This window comes from Hypomesus nipponensis, chromosome 13 (genome assembly GCF_054491055.1).
Source record: "Hypomesus nipponensis isolate SF chromosome 13, ASM5449105v1, whole genome shotgun sequence".
NCBI classification, from domain to species: domain Eukaryota; kingdom Metazoa; phylum Chordata; class Actinopteri; order Osmeriformes; family Osmeridae; genus Hypomesus; species Hypomesus nipponensis.
Window position 1 is genome coordinate 2,443,116 of NC_140373.1, and position 20,300 is coordinate 2,463,415.

The window sequence follows — 20,300 nt, forward strand, 5'->3', positions numbered from 1 at the left end:
GTATCATGTCCAATTATAATTAGCTTTGTCAGGCCTGAGCCCTACAACCCTCATGCAGATAATATGATAATATGTCTTCATAACCAAGTGACCTTACATGGGCAATGTATTCTCTCCTTCTGAAGATTGCATGTCAATAAAGTAATGGAGTCTTGAAGGCGGCTGGGGGGGAAGATTTAGATGATTGGGCTCTCAGGTGTAGTGATGTATGACCGTATTATTCGACCTGTCAGAGTTGTATACACAGCTGAGCACAGCCACAGAAGCATCTGGAGGGAGACGGGCTTTCAGGGGAATCCTTTGTTAATCAGCCTTTTACCCTTCGTTACGGTGAGCCTGGCAAGGCTGGGGACAAGGGCTCATGTGTGTTGCATATTGAATTATTTATTTGTAGTTTTGTATAACTACTGTATATAGTCAAAGGGCAGTTGAGTAGAAGCCTGTTGGAGTTATTAGTGAGCATGTATTTTACTGTCGGAGCTTGAGATCGTTAGTTTGCTTGCCAGATTTTAGCCAATCCGTGAATGACTCAGGTTCTTCTATCATTGTATGATTATTTATCTTGCTATTATCATACACATAAAATAAATATAACATTTTTATAAAAAATTTCTGTTGTCATTGAGAGCTTACTTGTAAGTAAGAATTTAATTCTTCTCTGTTTACATGTTTGCCTTTGTAATATGGCAATATTGTTCGTATGACCTTTAGTAAACTAGATTTTTCCGTGCTTTGCCCAAGTCTGAGAGAATTGTCGCACTCCTGAAATCGTTCTCCATCTTGGGGAGGTGGGGCAAAACACGAGGCCGCGCAAACACAACCACAACAGTCAAGCGCTCTCTCTCGTCGTCGTCACCCCACAACAGATCCTCGGGGTCAGCTGGACGGTGGCCGCAGCAGGAGACTGGCGAGGGGGACAGCATAGGGGCTCACTAACACTGACGCAACATAATTAGGAGCCAGAGGTGAGGCCTATCTCACAACGTCCATGCACATTACCATGAGTGATTGATGCTGTTCCAGTCAAGTGAAGCCCGGGTCTGAGTGATATGACACGTGTCTCGCTGTGACACACCGTTCACAGATCACCCTTGTCGGTGTTGATGGGGCTCCACTCCTCGTAGCCAGCCTGGCACAGTTTATTTTGATCCCTCCCTCTCCCCCAACCCCCTTGTTCTTTTATTTCTGTCCCCTATCCCTGTTTTCTGTCTCCGTGCCACATCAAATTACGGTCGTGGCAGGGAAGCAGGACCCCTCAGGTACCAGGGTTAGCAAGCATCAGGAACCTGGAAGACCTGAGTGTAATAAGGGGACCAGACAGTCGCACTGGGTACCGGCATGTCAGGGGAACACGTGACCGCAGCGGTCTCTGTGAAGTGGTGCATCCTGGGAAAAGGGGCCAGGCTTTTTTTTCCTGTGAAGTGCTTCTGTGCTGGCGTTCTCTTTCTTTCTCTCTTTCAAATCGTGTTCGTTCTCACAATCCCCGCTGGTCCGTGTCAGTTGCAATTTGGAGCACCTGGAGGAGTTCGATTTTGTGTTCAGTCGCTTAACTATGGGTGCCACATAGAAATAGGCATCACCAAGACAGCCAGACTATCATAATCATCTCTGTCTTGGAGCTTTATCCATCCAGTCAGGTTTCAGTTCATTGATTCATGACTGAAGTGGCAAAATTAGGCTCTTGTGAGTTTGTGTAGCCTCACACTAACTGTTACACTTGACCTTAGTGTCTCGTCTCAATCACATCTCGAGAGACTCTCAAGAAAGATTCAACAGTGTTCCTTCATCCGGTTCTCTTTGTTTCATAAGACAATAAAATAAATTGAATACCAACCAACCAAAGTCACCTAATCACACGTGATTGGCTAGAAAGCGATTGTAGAAAGATGGGAGACTGCTTGTAGATCATGCTGTCTTTATCTTGTGCAGACTGTCACACCAAGCCGGGCACCTTAAGGGTTTCTGCCAGATGTGCCAGACAGTTCCACTGGTCACAAGATGGCCGCCATCAAACACCACCACTGTCTGGCTCCCTCTGACAGGTCTCATTATCGCAGGCCACGGAATAGTTACGTACTGATAAAGGCATATCATTCGGTAGAGGAAATTGAATTCTGGAGGACATGAGTTCTGACAGCGAGAGATCATGGTCAGAAGCTAATTTAAGGAAGATTAAATAAATTTCAATGACATCCTTTTCTACCCAGAGGAAGACGGTACATAGCACACTGTAGCTCTGTTGCTATGAGATAAGGGGATCGTCTTTTCAGACTGGGCCATCCAACAAGCTGAGGATCAAGGCCTAATCTCATTGGTGCTAGCTCCCAACAAGGCCTAATCTAATTGGTGCTAGCTCCTTGCAGAACCTCATACAGGATATAGAGGGACTGACAGCTGTTATCCATCAAAGGGGATTTGAGAAATCTTTTAATTTAATGTGTTAATTTAATTGACTGTTGACCCCAAACTTCAGGACCCACAACCCTGTACATGGATGCATTCATGTTCACTTCCAGCCTTCTAAGTAATCCCCATCACACAATAAAATGTATCTTTTAAGTAATCAGACCCTCTCCAATGACTGTAAAGTAAGCTCTGCTCGTACAGTGTTTTAGCAGACCTGCGGCTGGGGTTTTCAGGTAGGTTATGTTCATTATTTCAAAACACTGTAGCTACATTTAATGCCAGTTTTCCAGAATCTAGAACAACTTGAATATAGTATAGTGTTTCCTTGTTGTAAATGCAAAGTACAGTTGCCAAGCTTCAGGGAGTGAAAAATTGCCAGTTGTCTGCTGTACAGCCCCTGTGGTTGGGCAGTATGAATGGCTAATGAATTACAGATGAACACTGACGCAAATTAATCTCCCAGAAGTCCCTTGGTAATATAGCGGCAATTTAAAACTTTAATCAATACCCCTAGAGTTGAAAACATGCATGCGCTGCACTTGTTTGATCACAATAAACATAACAGGAATTCTAGCCACTCTAAATCAAAATGACAGGGCACTTAATCACTAAATATTTTCATGGAAGCAAAAAAAAAAACAACAACTGTACAACTTTATCAGCTGTTAGTCTACCTTTCCTTTGAGAGCAAAGATTGATGGTGGGCTGGAAGGGCTAGGAGATTGAGTGATATACAGTTGGCCCTAACTCTCTCCCTCCAATTCCTCTCAGTTGTTCTAGCTTCTGTCATCAATGACCTAAATACTCCATGAAGCCGTGCCATAAGAAAGCTACATTTTATTTTGAGTTACGACGAAAATATACTTTGTGTCAGACTCCCACACAAGTTAGTCGAATTTATCTGTCCTTCCTGATGAATCTGTGCCAACCACAGGCATAATTCCAAAAGCCAAACAAAGTCACTCTCCAGTAACTAAGACCACCGTGATTGATGATCTGCAAACGTGCAAATGTCATTACGTTCATTTATTGTTCCTGTTGAAAAGCAACGCTAAATTGTTGCGTTTTGACCGCATTACATTATTGGCAGTGTTATTGAATTCATACAACATACAGAATGAATCTCACAATCTTGTTAATAGATTGTGACAGTATATTGAAATGTATATTGACATGGACAGTAATGGTGCTGATGATGAAACATGCATAACAGAGCGACCTTGATGATGGATTTCCTCCAGGACCAGAGGCTGAATGCATCTAAATGACCTCATAATTCATTTCCTGGTTAAGGTTCTAAATGTCTGTTAGACACCAGTATGTCTGTTTTCCCTCAGGCCATTGTTTAAGCTGTTAAAGATGATAAAAAAAAGTTTAATTGTGTTGTTAATTGATTTTCGCACGCCATTACGACCCCCACTGATCGTCTTCTTTGATGAAAATGTTGCACACACCATGAGAAACAGGCGCCTTTAAGAAGCGAGAGCGTTGCACGGAACAGATAACCTTGACACAGAGCGCTACATCCTTTGGGCATGTCATCCCTTGATATATTGATGGCCCTTGAAAAACGAAAAGCTGATTGTATGCATAATGCAATCATTAAAGTTCACTTCAGCTCGCAATTATTTTCTCCGGCTGACAGATGTGCAGGGGCTGGTAGTTCTCGTGACAGCTTTACCTCTGTTGTCTGGATTATCCTTGTGAAACATGGGAAGGTAGTCTTCTCAAGAGTATAATGATTCATACACACATAAGCCGACTTCCCATTAGCTTTCATAACAAAACCATAGTATCATTGTGATAAGTACATTTGTAAGTCGTGGTAAAGTATTCATCATTTTACTCTCAATGCCCAGATCCAAAATGTCGGAACACGATTCTGAACCTGTAGCATGTTGGCCCATTCACAACACAGCTACCAGGATCATGACTTCATCTTATAATGTTGGATCCTAGTATTATATAGCTGGTTAATATGACAAACACGAGTCCCCATATCCTCTCCACCCTGTCTTCCTAATGGTTCTTTAATTGCAGACAGACCCAGTATGATGAGCAGACTGGCTCACTCCCATGTTCTCTGTGGCCTGTGAACAGTCTTAGAAGCATCTGCTCCGTTGAAACAATTAACTTTGTTGCTGTCATCTCATCCTGTGGTTCCCACGGCCCTGGACAGCATCCACTGTTCTTCTCAGATATATGGTTTGCTGAGGCTAGGTATGCATTTTCCTCATCCTTCTTGTCCCCCTCCCCCCCTCCCGTCCCCTTCCTGTGCTCCATCTTTCAAACTGTAACGCAGGTCACCAGCTGTGCACGGAGCCCTAGAGTGTATTTATGGCAGGCTGCACTTCATCACACAACAGCGCAACTGGCAGCTTCGCTCGGAGCCTGCTCCAGTCTCCGAGCCTTCGGCCACAACTTGGCTGTGAGATGAACCTCCGCTTTGGGTCTCCACTCCCAGCTTGTTCCGGCTGAGATAGTGAGGGAACTGTTAACATCCTGCCATGGACACACTGTCTTCCACATCTGACTCACACACACACACACAAACACACACGCTGGACACAGACATAGACACACACACACACACAGTCTATAACCAGGATTGGGAGTTTTGGATAGAGATTCCCCTCAAACGAAAAAGCTGTTGAGGGGAACTTGGAAGGTGGTTGTATCTCTCTCACTATATCTATGGCCCGGTTGTTTTTGTTTTGACCTGCCTCTAAGAGCTCAAGCCCATGTCTTGCCTGGTAACTTGCTGATATCTCCTCTGAGACCGTGGGGGTTCCGATCCTGAGCCACCCACTCGGCCCCTGGACCTCATGTCCCTAGGCGAGCTGGAGCAGCTGGAATACATTCCCCCCCGCCTTTGATAGGGTCCTCTGCCCTCTCCCACCCCTCTCCTAGCCTATCAGAGCACCCGCTGCCCCCAGCCCCCCTCCCCGCCTCCCTCCGGAGAGCCTCATGTGAGGTGACAGCTTCTCACACTTCAGCGTTTGGATCACCTCAAGTAGCTCAGATATCGGGAAGAAATGAGCACACTTCCCAGCACGGAGAGCAAATGTGGATTGACTGGGGGTGTCCGCAGGCCTTGCTTCCCCTCTCCACCCCGTCCAGAACAGGCCTGCTGGTAAACTCCCTACACAGGCAGCGCCGGAGTCTGGAGCGAGATCTGAGGGGGAACGCTGTCTAGAGACGGAAGGGGGAGGGGGAGGGGAGGGGGGCATCAAACACTTTGAAGCCATCGGAGATGATGTCAGGTTTGCTTAGTCTCAAGGATAGTGTTTGAATATGCTGCCCACTAATATGGCACCGGTATCTCTGTCCTTATCTCTGCTTTCTGTCACCATGTACAATTCTGGGCCTGTCTGCCTGGCCCTGACAATGTCTTCTCCCATCACGTTATTGCACACTCTGCGCTGCAGTCAGCAAGCCATCACTCCCCTTCTCTGTCTGAAGTCTTGTCCTGTTTTTGCACTTAATGCACCGCCAGTCTGTTTAAAAGTGATGGGGGAACGTTCTATCTGTTTCCCTGTCAGGAGATCATTGACAATAGTAACAGCACTCAACGTCGGCCTCATTTGCCCTGAGACCTAGCTGCAGTTTCGAGTATCTGACAAGTGGCAATTTCCAGCACTATCTTTTTACCTCTCAGAAATCACAGAACAAAGAAAGGAGCTTTGACATTGTAGGGTAGAAGTGGAATCTCGTACACTCTAAAAGCATTTGGGATTTCTATGCAGAGGAGGATGATGTATGCTGTGTAGTCATAATGCATCCATGAGCCCCACTAAAGTATACCTTGCCTTGGGCAAAATACGCATCCGCCAAATATTATGGGGTATGCAGATGAATTTATGTCCCCTCGGGATTTGTCATGTTGGTGTAGAATTACCACACGGTGTAAGGTCATATCACCTTTATCGTTCATTTACATTTAGTAATTTAGCAGACGCTCTTATCCAGAGCGATTTACAGTAAGTACAGGGACATTCCCCCCGAAGCAAGTAGGGTGAAGTGCCTTGTCCAAGGACACAACGTAATTTGTCACAGCCCTGAATCGAACCGGCAACCTTCTGATTGATAGCCCGATTCCCTAACCGCTCAGCCACCTGACTCCTCGTTCAGTGACTAATTCACTCTCAAATGAAAAGGATGAGTCAGTTTATTTGTTTGACTGATTCTAACATGGCCTGTTGATTTCGACAGCTGCTCATTTGATTTGTCTGACAACTTTATTTGTGAAGCTTTATGGCTTCGTATCCAGTCTACGATGTTGTGTGCTTAACTTGTGGCTGTCTAGACATTGTCCTTGGGCAAAATATTTGAAAGGTTTTTTGAAGCCCAGACACAAAGTAGTTAGTTATCCCTCTGCTACTTTGTACCCATAGGATTTGGTTCACTAACACTGACCTGACTGCGTTTCATAGCTACAACTACAAAAGGATTTTCACAAAGATTTGTGCAGCCTACAGAAATTTATTTTGAAATGTGTAGACCATTGTGTATGAGTGGAAAACATGGCTAATTATTGCTAAGAACAACCAAAAAATTGCAAAAAGAAATGCCAAGCTGTTGTTGAAGGAGTTTTGGAACACCACAGTACTCATATCTAGCATGACGTTGTTGCTTGGTTTTCTGTGTAACCAACACACACAAACATACACAAACATAGCAACTGCAGCTATTTCACCCTTTGAAGTACTTCTAACAAACCAACCAACCATGGTTGGCCATAGTCTATCAGAAATAGGTAGTCTCTGATATTATATTCTGCGCTACTTCGCTGGTAACAATTGCCCTCCCAGGATGGAATCGGCAATCATTCTCTGTCAGGGGAGTAATCAGACCCAGTCCTGTAGTGTCTTCAGATGACTCCTCTGGCCCTGTCAAGTCCTCCTTCAATCTGGGAGTCTGAGCAGTCGCGTGGAGGTTGACATGATTGCCTTTAAGCAGCCCCTCTTAGGCAGTGACACACAGCTGCTGCCGGGCACCTCCTCTGACAGTAAGAGCACCATGATGGATTGCCTTGCCAAAACTGCTGATCAAAGGAGGTCAAAGGTCAGATCTGTGTCTGGCTGCACAAGGCACACGCAATCACCAGAGAAGGCTCCGCCTGTCCAGACATCACAGTGGCAGTTGGAAATTCCTTTCTTTTGGTTAACAGGGTGGAGTGTCATTTTTGGGGGATTTCAACAGAGATCGGACTGTCGTCGTGGAGATGAAAATGGGTAGGGGGCTGACTAAGGGTCTCTGTTTGGCGCTGTACAACACCAGAGCGATGCACAGTCCCGTCCGATGTGTTGCGGAGTGCTTTAGCGTTCCTCTGATTGAGACAACTTCCTTGATCTTCTGCCAGTACATGTGGAGACATGTCACACAAACAGCTATGGCAGCAACCCTCATCCCCCTCCCCACACACACACACACACACACACACACATACACACAGCTATGGCTGCAACCCCCCTCCCTCCCCTCACACACACACACACACACAGCTATGGCTGCAACCCTCCTCCCTCCCCTCACACACACACACACACTAATGCACATCAACATAAAATGTCATCTCTAACCCGGTCGCGGAGGCACTCTGCTGAAAAGAGCAGACATTTAAAAGTTTCTGACGTGTGTCACACAGCCATTGAGACACTGCCACTGATGGAGGTGGAACTGACAGCTACCCAGACACCAAGGATGGCTCTGGGACATACCAAGTTTGGTATGCGTCACCTCTCATTGTTGTCAAGATCTTTTAGAAGATCCAGAATGCATAAACAGCTTTATTAGACTAGCCTTGCTTCAGCTGAGACGTGTATTTGGTCGTGAAACTTTGATTGGAACAAGGTGTTGGCCTCTTGTGCTATGAGGGATGGTGCCTGTCATGTTTATCTAATGTCACTCAGAAGCCACACATCCAGATGCATAACACAGAGTAGTGTATTATTATACAAAATATATGATTTTGTTACTCCATTTGGCAAAACAAACATCCTGTCCACCTGAGGATCTTAGACTAAGCTGACTTTTGACGTTGGGAGATTCAGGAGACTTATTTCAGGCCTGGTTACAGATTAGCGACATATATCATTGAGAAGGAAGATGGTATAATTAGCTTGTCAGTCTACTTTAGGCTGAGCTGGCTCCCTGGGAAGAAGGATGGACTGCATGCCAAAGGAGGTGACAGCCAGTCGATAATGTGGCAATTAATGTCATAAATAATTCCAAAGCCAATTATATCAAAATGGACCTTGTGCTCTAAAAAATTCCGGTGTTCTCTGTAATTTCCTTGAACATGGCACCATTCGTTCATTTCTACATACGGTCACTTAGCAATCCACATATGGCCACGGTATGAAACCATGAAGTCATAACATGTATTTTTCTCAGATTATAGTATTGTTATTGTATTATTGTATTTTTTTGTTGTTGCTCAAACCAAGGGGAAAGGCTTATGTTGAGAGTGTAAAACAGTATTTTAATCCAAGTTATGTTGCTCTCATGTCCAGCCATATAAAATGTCTCCAGCTCATAAAGCATTGAGTAATTTAATGGGGATATCGCTAAAATATATCAAATGTAACTTCCAGCCTTGGGAGGGTCAAGCTCTCATAATATATAGAGTTGAGTGTGATGGCTGAAGGTCGTGTCAGCTTCCTCTACATAATGCATGAATCCTGTAACTCTTTCTGACTCCAATCTTCTCAACCTGAACCTTGGGATAAAAATTTTACTAAGTAAATCAGTGAACATGCTGGCATTTCTATTAACCTCCAATGTGCAACAGACAGAAACATGAATCACTGTAAATAATATCTTCCAAATAGTAAATCATGTTTACTACTGGAGCATAAGGCTAATGTTGTTGGATACCACTTCCATCTGTTTGCAGTTATAGCTAATTTCTTAGCACAGCACTAGTATTGTGAGCTGTGTATTAGATACAGCGATGGCAAAAGTAGGTTACACACATCCGTCACTCAAGAAGAAGTACAGATACTTATGTTTAAAATGACTGTTAAACATTTACTTAAAAGGGAGTCAGGTGGCTGAACGGTGAGGGAGTCGGGCTAGTAATCAGAAGGTCGCCAGTTTGATTCCCGGCTGTGCCACGTGACGTTGTGTCCTTGGGCAAGGCACTTCACCCTACTTGCCTCAGGGGGAATGTCCCTGTACTTACTGTAAGTCGCTCTGGATAAGAGCGTCTGCTAAATGACTAAATGTAAATGTAAACGTATCTATACTGATGCTCGTGAGGGAGCGCTGTGATTGGACGATGACAGGTGTCGGTGATCATTGTGAAGTGTCGTGATCATTGTGCTGTTGTCGTTGTGTCAGTCAGTGGTTAGATCAGCAGTCAATAAACAGGACAAGGGAGGTTACGTATGGGACAAATCAATTAGGCCCAATATAAGGAACGTTAATACAGGACAGCTGACAACCCTAGTGAAGCTGGTAACTGGACCTCACATCATATTAATACAATAATACAAAAATACACTATAGACACGCAGCGCATACACCAGGAATCCTGTTTGACGCTGACATTTTCGAACATCTCCCTCGTCCATGGGTGATCTGGAATGTCTCTCTTCTCAGTCATGTCGACAACTGGATAACGTTAGCCATTCTTATTGTTGCCCTCTGCCTTGCTCCAAAGTAACTTTGTATAGCCATTCTTATTGTTGCCCTCTGCCTTGCTCCAAAGTAACTTTGTATAGCCATTCTTATTGTTGCCCTCTGCTTTGCTCCAAAGTAACTTTGTATAGCCATTCTTATTGTTGCCCTCTGCTTTGCTCCAAAGTTACTTTGTAGACTAGCTTATGTTTGTTGTGTGTGATAGCCTGGAAATGAAGAAAGGCACAATTACAAGAAATAATATCGATCGTTGATCATGAATTGATCACCAAATAGTGCAGATTAAAACTAAAGTTATAAGCCTCGTTTGAAGATCAAAGCAGGAGAAAATACTGATATTTGTGAACAAAAGGTAAGGAGTGAAATTTTGAAGTTGTTGGAAATAATTTTGCTAAGTAAAGTACTGATACCAGAAATGTTTTCCCATTTCTTTAACAGTGTAATCACAGTGTAATAATAGTGTATTAACAGTGTAACAGCAGTGTAATGACAACATGATAACAGTGTAAAGATAGTGTAAGAACAGCATGGATGCTTAGCAAGTCAGATCTGTGTTACGAAGGTCCAGTAACTCCTCACAGGTCATCTCTCCACTAACCTAATGATATTTTTGCTTTTGGCATTGGCTATAGTATAGGCCTAGAAGTAGTACTGCAGTATCAGAGTGATATAACCAATTTAGTATCTATAATAAATGCCATGTTGTGTTGATTGCTTGAACACCTTTAAGTACATTTCAGACCAAGTCTCAGTAACCTTCACAGGAACTTCATAAATCTAAAATTACTTTTTATTAACCATGGACATTATTGGGCTGCATATTGAATGACTTATTGAAAGCATTTAATATTGTTGACCATAAGGTTAAGCAAGAATTGCTGCAAGTGGTTTAACAATGACCTGACTGATGAAAAACGTCTCAGAGGTTACCACAGGGGACAACATAGAACATAGGCTGTCCTTGTGCTATCCAACTGTAAATTCTCATTTTATGCAGATGTCATGATTTTATCTTATAGCTCCCCCCTAAGTGACCCCAGGTGACCCCCAGAGCAAGCTACTATCACCAGTACTTGATTACTGTGATATATAAAACATCCGCCTCTGGAAGCACATATGACCCTTTGACTCTCTGTGCCATAAAGAATCCCTGGTTATCACTGAAGACAAATACACAATTCGTCCATGCACACATCGTCAGCAAGTTCCTGCCTTTACCTAGGTAGCGTGAAATGCATCTCCACAGTTGTATTCCTGTTTCGAATTCTGTTGTCTCCGCTCTCAGGCCTTTTGTTTAAAAGAGAGGTTTCAGTAGATAAATCCCTAATGATGTCTTTCATTTTGAATGCCGAATACTAGAGAGTTTGTGATAGTAGTTTAAATTCTAAGTTTTGCCCTGTAGGGTTATTTTGTCTTTGATGCAGGCCATGCAGGGTAAGATTCAGACATTACATTATCCAAGAGCTTTGATTTATGCATGCGAGCACTGAAACAAAAGACTGCGATTGTTGACCTTTACAGAGAACATAAAGGGTCGTGGAGCAACTGTGCCTTCCAGGCAAATTGCCTCCAAGAGCGGAGGGGGTTCCCCTACAACAGGGTCTATTCTGTACCATCCACCGCACGGACTAACTCTTTGTGTCAAGCTGAACAATTTTTTTTCTTTATAAAGATCAACTCGTTTTTTTTTTTATTACAACTGGTCATAATAGTGGCAATGGCCATATTGGAATAACTCAGAATTCTTTCACGAGTAAAAATTCTAATTTAGCTTGGTTTTCAGCACGGTGAAATACGTGTAGATGGTTGCACTTCCAAGGTTACGCCTCTGTTGCTCAACCACCTGCATGCCAGTCTTGTAGTCTCTCCTCCTTGTGTATCAAACAGTCAACTAATGCAAAATGTATGTGGCCTTTGGCGCAGAAGAAGGGGGTATAGCCTGGCACAGAAGATGTGTGTTCTAAAAGCTCGCAACATCTGTGTAAACACATGGCTTTTTTCCAATGATGTAGACAATGTTCTCATAGCCTTAAGATAGATGTCCAAGGCAATATACCGTGCCCTTAGGCTATACCAGCATGACTTTGAACATCTGAAACCATCGCTGTACAGGCAATATCCACATGCAATATTCAAGGAGTCAAGCAAGACATAGCTGTATTAAAGTACCATTTCTAATTTAAGTCTGTTTTTACAAATATTTTTTGATCAGTCTTCGAGAGTGAAAAAACATTTGGTTATTGTTCGGTCTACAAAAATTACAAATAAAGCCACATGTATCTGCGTTGTTGAAATGTTTTGTTAATTTATTTTTTGAGGTTTGTCTTCTTCTCTTTATTTGAAAGTAAGCCGCCATTATGAGAATAGCCAGACTATCTGTTTATTTGATATTCAAAAGAAACTAAAGGTCTTAAAAGGACTTGGGGGCTTTTGACCCCCCTAATTAAGACTTGGACCCCCCCCCCCCCCAGAAGAGGGAAAAACTAAAGTTTGGGGGGGTCGATGCATTTATATTGTTCTCACCTGTAATTGTAAATATTACTTTACACCCTGGAGAAGAAGTTGACCACCCCGATTATTATTGTATAATTCACACTCTGGTTAGTATGTGTATTTTGGATTAAATGACCAAAGGGGTTAGTATGTGTGTTTTGGATGAAATGACCAAAGGGGTTAGCATGTGCATTTTGGATGAAATGACCAAAGGGGTTAGCATGTGCGTTTTGGATGAAATGACCAAAGGGGTTAGCATTTGTGTTTTGGATGAAATGACCAAAGGGGTTAGCATGTGTGTTTTGGGGTAAATGACCAAAGGGGTTAGCATGTGTGTTTTGGGGTAAATGACCAAAGGGGTTAGCATGTGTGTTTTGGATGAAATGACCAAAGGGGTTAGTATGTGTGTTTTGGGGTTAACGACCAAAGGGGTTAGCATGTGTGTTTTTGATAAAATGTGTGTTTTGGATGAAATGTGTGTTTTGGATTAAATGACCAAAGCAGTTACTATGTGTGTTTTGGATAACATGACCAAAGGGGTTAGTATGTGGGTTTTGGATGAAATGACCAAAGGGGTTAGTATGTGTGTTTTGGAGTTAACGACCAAAGGGGTTAGCATGTGTGTTTTTGATAAAATGTGTGTTTTGGATGAAATGTGTGTTTTGGATGAAATGACCAAAGCAGTTACTATGTGTGTTTTGGATGAAATGACCAAAGGGGTTAGTATGTGTGTTTTGGATGAAACGACCAAAGGGGTTAGCATGTGTGTTTTTGATAAAAAGTGTGTTTTGGATGAAATGACCAAAGGGGTTAGTATGTGTGTTTTGGGGTAAATGACCAAAGAGGCTAGCATGTATTTTGGATTAAATGACCAAAGGGGTTAGTATGTGTGTTTTGGGGTAAATGACCAAAGGGGTTAGCATGTGTGTTTTAGGGTAAATGACCAAAGGGGTTAGCATGTGTGTTTTGGGGTAAATGACCAAAGGGGTTAGCATATGTGTTTTGGATGAAATGACCAAAGGGGTTAGTATGTGTGTTTTGGGGTTAATGACCAAAGGGGTTAACATGTGTGTTTTTGATAAAATGTGTGTTTTGGATTAAATGTGTGTTTTGGATGAAATGACCAAAGCAGTTAGTATGTGTGTTTTGGATGAAATGACCAAACGGGTTAGCATGTGTGTTTTGGGGAAAATGACCAAAGGGGTTAGTATGTGTGTTTTGGAGTTAACGACCAAAGGGGTTAGCATGTGTGTTTTGGATGAAAAGTGTGTTTTGGATGAAATGACCAAAGGGGTTAGTATGTGTGTTTTGGGGTAAATGACCAAAGAGGCTAGCATGTGTTTTGGATTAAATGACCAAAGGGGTTAGTATGTGTGTTTTGGGGTAAATGACCAAAGGGGTTAGCATGTGTGTTTTAGATGAAATGAGCAAAGGGGTTAGTATGTGTGTTTTAGATGAAATGACCAAAGGGGTTAGCATGTGTGTTTTGGATAAAATGTGTGTTTTGGATGAAATGACCAAAGGGGTTAGTAGGTGTGTTTTAGATGAAATGACCAAAGGGGTTAGAAGACATATCATTTCCTAAAGGTCATATTAGTGGGCTTTCATAAGCTAAGCAAGACCTTCAAATGTGTGGGCGGAAAAAAATGCAAATGTGTAGCTGGTGTAGATCAGTTAAACTCACTCCTCAGGTATGTGTACATTCGCGATCGGATTACTAGCTTTTCGTTGGCGTACTGTTAGTGATCGCGCTTGAGATGTTAGAGGTGGTGTGATTGATCCTTGTTGCAGGCTAACATCAGCTAAGTACACCTTCTACAGGGACACGGCCACGTCCACGTCTGTTTCCCCACACTGGATTGTAATGTAAATGTAATGATTTAATGTGAAATTCTGTAAGCTTACCATTGCAGCTCATCAGTGCTAAAAGAACAGTATGTAAACTGCAACAATGCAGAAAAACAAACAGGGGGCACTTTTTTCTTTATTATGTTATAGCCCAAGGTAAAGATTTATCTCCTCTTGTCAATTTACCTCAGCTTCAAATAAAGCACCAAGGTCACTTTTTCTTTCCGGGGCTCACAGGATTAAATTGTCATGTCCCCCTAATAGGCAGCACAGGGAATCATTAGTCCAGCTCAGCTACCTGACTGATAGGCATTTCAGTCCAATCATGGGAGTGTGCAGCCACAGGCCAGCCAGTATTGACACTTGTGTCAGGTCTGTGAGGGAACACCTTAATCAGCCAGGACACTCTCAACATTGATTTGACAAGCTGCCGTAATGACCCTCTTGTTTTGGTAAAGGATCACTGTTTATCCGGGGTGGCATTGATGCACTCAGAGCGCCGCATTGTCATGGAAACTATTATCACCAGGCCAGCCTTTACAGCTCTGGAGGTGATCTTTGAGAGGAGAAGGGGGTTGGGGGGTTGTGCGTGACACGTACAGCCCACTGAGACTGGCGAGAACACGTGATAAACACTGACACCATTGTCTCACCTTCCTCTCTGCTGTTGCCCTCATCGTGTGGTCGTTGCTCGGTGTTAACAATACACGTGTTTCTGTGTAATGCAGTTTCCATTCCAGATAAAAGGCTACACGTTGTGATCAACCTAATAACGGTACTAAACAATAAGCATGATGGGGTACGCGTAAATGTTGCCCCAAAAATGTAAACACTCTACCCAACACTATATGCAACTGTCATATAACGAATGTCTTGTTTTGTCCCAGTTTTAAAACCATCTATCTAGGATTGGTCTGTCTACTGTTAGGTGGATCTATGCAATCAACAGCCCCTCCGGTTGCCTCTGTAGAGCCAAGGTGTCAGACAGTAAATATTATTGGCGTGCTGACAGTCCCCCACCGCGTTGCGCTGTGTAAAATCGTTAATAAGCAACATGATGGGCTCAGCTCTCTTTCCAAGGTGAGAATGTGGAGAGTGTTTTTATCAAGCATTATCCAGAGGGCGCACCGAGGTGTCCCCTGTCAGATGAATTGTCTGGCAATCGCAAAGTGCCTTGCGTCTACCCAGGAGGGGGCTTTATATAGTACGGTCCCTGTGTGTGTCATATGTTGGGAGGTAAACACATAGCACATTAACGTGCATGGCTGAGGTTCCAAGCTAAACTGTACACTGATGTAAAGCGGCACTGTTTTGTCATTTGGAATTAAATGACAATCGACCAATAAATCTGATTTTTTTTTTAAACACGACAACCTGATATAGAACACAATACATCAGCTTTAATTTGTGAAAATACAAAATGAAATCATGTACAAGTTATTTACAGACCTTTTGTACAAGACAATATACTGTGTTTATCATTGAGTATTGTGTGACATAGTCAGAAATATAAACTTAGCACGGTCATTGTCTCCACAAATCGATGTGCTAAATAATACAAACGAACAAACGTGACTGCTCATGACTTCCCTGGCAACTGCTACTTTTCAGAGAAGTACACTCAGGAATAATTTTATAAAGCTCTTTAAATTTCTTAAAAACAAGTAAATCAAAACAAGACAGCAAAATATGAATAGACTTGATACATGCTAATTCTAATTGCATCTTTCGAATGATAATTAAGACTTTTGTTCACTCTAAATAAATGCTACGATTCTTATCTTACTCAGGGAATACGGTATGTCTCCCGTAGGCCTACTAAATGAAAAGTCTCTTAAAATAGTCATTAATTTCAAAGTTTGGTGTTCCATGTAATAGAAAATACATTACAGAGTAAACGTAAGCTTCAAGTTAAGCCCTAAACAGGCAAACTATGGAAAAGCGCGTAGGGGAGAGATTCTAAACGCGAGAGTAAGACACCAAAGTAAGCCCTGTGACGCTATCCTCCTCGTGAGCCTCTTGTCGTAACTGTGGGTCTTCTGGAGTCCTCCTATGGCCTGAACGCTGCCTGGCACATAACTAGCACTGAGGCACGGATTGCTTGGATGTTCCCTGTGCCAGTAAAAATGCCACGCCCTCATAGACAAATCGCTATTAGCTACTCAGCAATGAGTTTCATTGATTGTAGTATTTACCTTGAACATTAACACAATGACAAAAAATAAAATAATGTTGAGTACAGTATGTATGTTGCTTCATGATATGGCTTAAGTTAGTCCTTAGCTTTAAATAACCAGCTGTTTCAACAAGAACAGGAAAACATAAACGTAACTAATTGACAACAGTACTGATAAAAGCCCTTCCTTTTAGGAACAGGTGACCACTCACATCTGATAGGTCTTTTGTAGCAAAAGTGTGACGTCAATAAGCTTGGAAACTGGCGTTCGTATGGGTTAGCCAAGTTCTCCATTTATGATCGAGCTGTTTCAGGAGTAAACTATTCGACTGTCTATGGGCGTGGCATTAGGATTGGTCATGGATAACATCCAAGCACCCACGTGCCTCCAAGCCAATCCCGTGTCAGGCAGTATTCGTTACCAAAGGAGGTCTCTTAGAATGCCCACCTGGTGCGATTTGAGGCTTCTGCTATTCTCTTGCGCTAGCTCACCTAGAGAGACATCATATCGCTGTGTCATATATGTCTATGCAACTCTCTGCCTCTAGGCGGATAATTAAGTTATTTGCTTTATTAGCTAATCTTGCGTTTCACTTGTCCTACTTCGTCTCCTGTAAAACAGCTCTATCATATTTGGGCTATTGAGAGGTCAATTGAATCCCTTCCCTAGTTCAGTTGTCACTTCAAAATCAGAGCACCTATAAATGGGCTGAAGCAGTCTTTGTCATATCAAAGCCTTAAAAAGAGTACTAATGATTGGAAAGAAACTTAAAAACAAAAAATTGAATTAAAAAAAAGAATAGATAATAGCATAGAAAGGAAATAAGGCAGAAGCCAATACAATACATTTGACATGATCATTGGCCATCTAAACAATCACAAATGTTGTGAACTGATCTCAAATGGCAAAGCATTGAGTGACAATGTATTCAATAACAGTTTCATTCTTGTAGGACTGTGGTAGACTACACCAATACATCAATATTTTCTAGTAACGTTAATTATGGATCTCAAATACAGACAGATGCTGAATCACTCAACAGTGAGTAGACATCTGGCATTTAATACAGTTGTAAAGTGAAAGCAATGGTCCATTTACAATAAAAACCAGTCGTAATATATATATATTTATCATTTTCAACCGTGTAGCATTTTTTCTCATTGACATGACCCTCAATCAAAAACACAACCTGAAGCCCAGTGCAAAGCTATAACTGAGTGAGTGACTGTACAATGAATATGATTGTCTGTGTATAAGCACTGTATGATACATCATATATATATATACATATATCAATATATACATGTATATATATACATACTGTATATACCTATATATCGTATGAATATCTAGAAAATATATCCAAAAGCATGTTATCGTCAACAACTGTACATATGGACAGGAAAACGCCTGTCGGGTGAAGGGTCCGGGTGTGGGGTCCGGGTGTGGGGTCCGGGTGTGGGGTCCGGGTGTGGGGTCCTGGTGTGTAGCAGGGCTCAGCATTCATCCTCCACCTCTCTGATGGCTGGGATCAGGTTGCTCATGGATCTGATCTGACTGACTTGGTTGGTGGTGTGAGCAGCCTTGATCTGGCCGGTTCTCTGGTGGGCGCTCTCTTGCTCATCTGTAGAACGGCTCTTTTCTGGAAAGAGGCCAACATGATAAAGACGGGAAAGAGAAAGAGGAGGGAAACAAAATAGTTAGTGGTTCTGGGATTGGCCGATTGGTGTTAAATGAGACATTGCAAATGATGGAATACAAACTCATGAGCGGTTTCTATTCCAGTGTTTCAGCAGTGCTGGCCTGACATTACACCTGTGAGAGACGTGTTATCTGCTATTAGACCAAGACTCAAGGTTCCAGCGTTGCAACTATTCCTTGCACAATACACATCACTTGCAAAGCATTTTTGGTCCCGATGGCCATCTTATGAAAAAGATCTTGTCACATGCTGCGGTTCTTATAATTAGTCGGCATGCAGTCCTTTGTTACATTAAAAGTCTACCGCGCTATTAAATTGACATAGTGAGTTTTGGAAATGTGTACACCATTTATTATCCAATTATACAGAGTTTTATTTTGACTGGCTTTAGGCTTTGGCTTGATGCAACCTGCTTTTGTGAAGAGATCCAAACAAACAGTATCGCTGGTGATTCGCTTGACTTGTCCTTTAACTTAAAACATTATAGTTAGGAGGGACAATAGGGTCACATATGGTTTAGAACGGTAAATCGTATCTGGAGGCATAATGGGCCAATGAGAGTAACATCAAAGTGGCATCAAACCAATATGTGAGGTCATTTTAAACTCAATCTAAATGGCAGTTCTCATACCCATGCAATAGGACGATGCAAACTAATTGGAGACGCTACTTTGCTTTCATCACGAAAGCAAAAAGTCAACAAGGGGCACATGACTCGATGATGCATTTGTACATCATGCATATCATTCACTTTCACGTTTACCTTGGCCCATTCTATTCATCCTTGTTGCACTTTAGAAAAAAAAAAAAGGTAGTTCACCAGATGTAAGTTACCCACATACTGAAGCAGCACAAATGCACATTGTGTTGTTGAAATTCAAATGTAGGTTAAAAGATAAATAGTTATCAATTTGATTTAAAGCCATTAAAGATTGATATGGATCATGTCAGTGAATACAGAATGTACATACATCCACTGTACTATAAAGCAGTGGTTCCCAAACCTGGTCCTCGGAACCCCCTGTCCTGCATGTTTTAGATGTTTCCCTGCTCCAACACACCTGATTCAAATGCATGTTTGTTACCAGGCTTCTACAGAGCTAGATAACGACCCTTTAATTTGAATCAGGTGTGTTGGAGCAGGGAACCATCTAAAACATGCAGGACAGGGGTTCACTGAGGACAGGGTTAAGAACCCCTGATCTAAAACATGCAGGACAGGGGGTACTTGAGGACCGGGTTTGGGAAACACTGCTATAAAGCAACCGTAGCGACCATGCTTTTCCTGAAGCAGAAGTTTTTCCATGCTACAATATCAAAGGTTTCTAATTTCTACAGTTTTGAAATTGATCAATAACAACATGCATCTTGCATATCAAACTTTCATTGAGAAGCATGAATTTAAAATCCAAGCCATGATGGAAGGGATATAAAACAAGCTCATGGTGTGTCATTTCTTAACTTACTAACCATAACAGGTTGAGGTATTCACTCAGCAACTGTTAAAGATACATTGTATAACATTCATGATTCATGTAATCTCCTTTTTTTTTTATTTGCATTTGACCCATCTTAAAATCTTACATTTTGGTATTCTAAAGATGCTACCTTCTAACATGTTTAACTTTCAAAAATAGACTGCACTCCTGACAGAATTATAGATGTACTTGCTGAACGTTTTGATGTTGACAATGTGAATAATATCAAAGGCATAATTTAGTCATTTAGCTCTTATCCAGATGGCATTGAGATTAGAATATTACGAAGTTTGACCTCAGTCATAGTTTCAAAAAGAAAATGTTAAGACAAAGTTTTGTGTAATTATAGTTACAGTATATATTGAATTGCCATTTCGGTGCAACAAAGTTCAGTTAAAGTCTACAGTAGTTGAAACACATTAAAACTGTCTTCCCACACTTAAAACAAATAAATAAATAGCAAAACATAGTTAGAAACAGCCTTTCAAACAATAAGCAAGTACATGAGCTAGGTTAAATAATAAAGGAGAGAGTAGAAATTCCAGAGGAATA

The 20,300-nt window shown here is 42.0% G+C and overlaps 1 protein-coding gene across 4 annotated transcripts in view; it reads right to left on the bottom strand.

The window, feature by feature from the left end:
* Window positions 1-15,771: 15,771 nt before the first annotated feature.
* The window catches only part of LOC146259444 (calcium-activated potassium channel subunit alpha-1a-like), a 64,088-nt gene continuing 59,559 nt past the window's right edge, over window positions 15,772-20,300 (bottom strand). For all 4 annotated transcript variants that reach the window (XM_084670360.1, XM_084670361.1, XM_084670363.1 and 1 more), the window contains 2 exons: window positions 19,034-19,062; window positions 15,772-18,210 (listed from right to left, as the gene is read on the bottom strand). In XM_084670360.1, coding sequence (XP_084526486.1) covers window positions 18,065-18,210; window positions 19,034-19,062 — 175 coding nt within the window. In that variant the 3' untranslated portion in view covers window positions 15,772-18,064. The remainder of the gene's footprint in view (window positions 18,211-19,033; window positions 19,063-20,300) is intronic.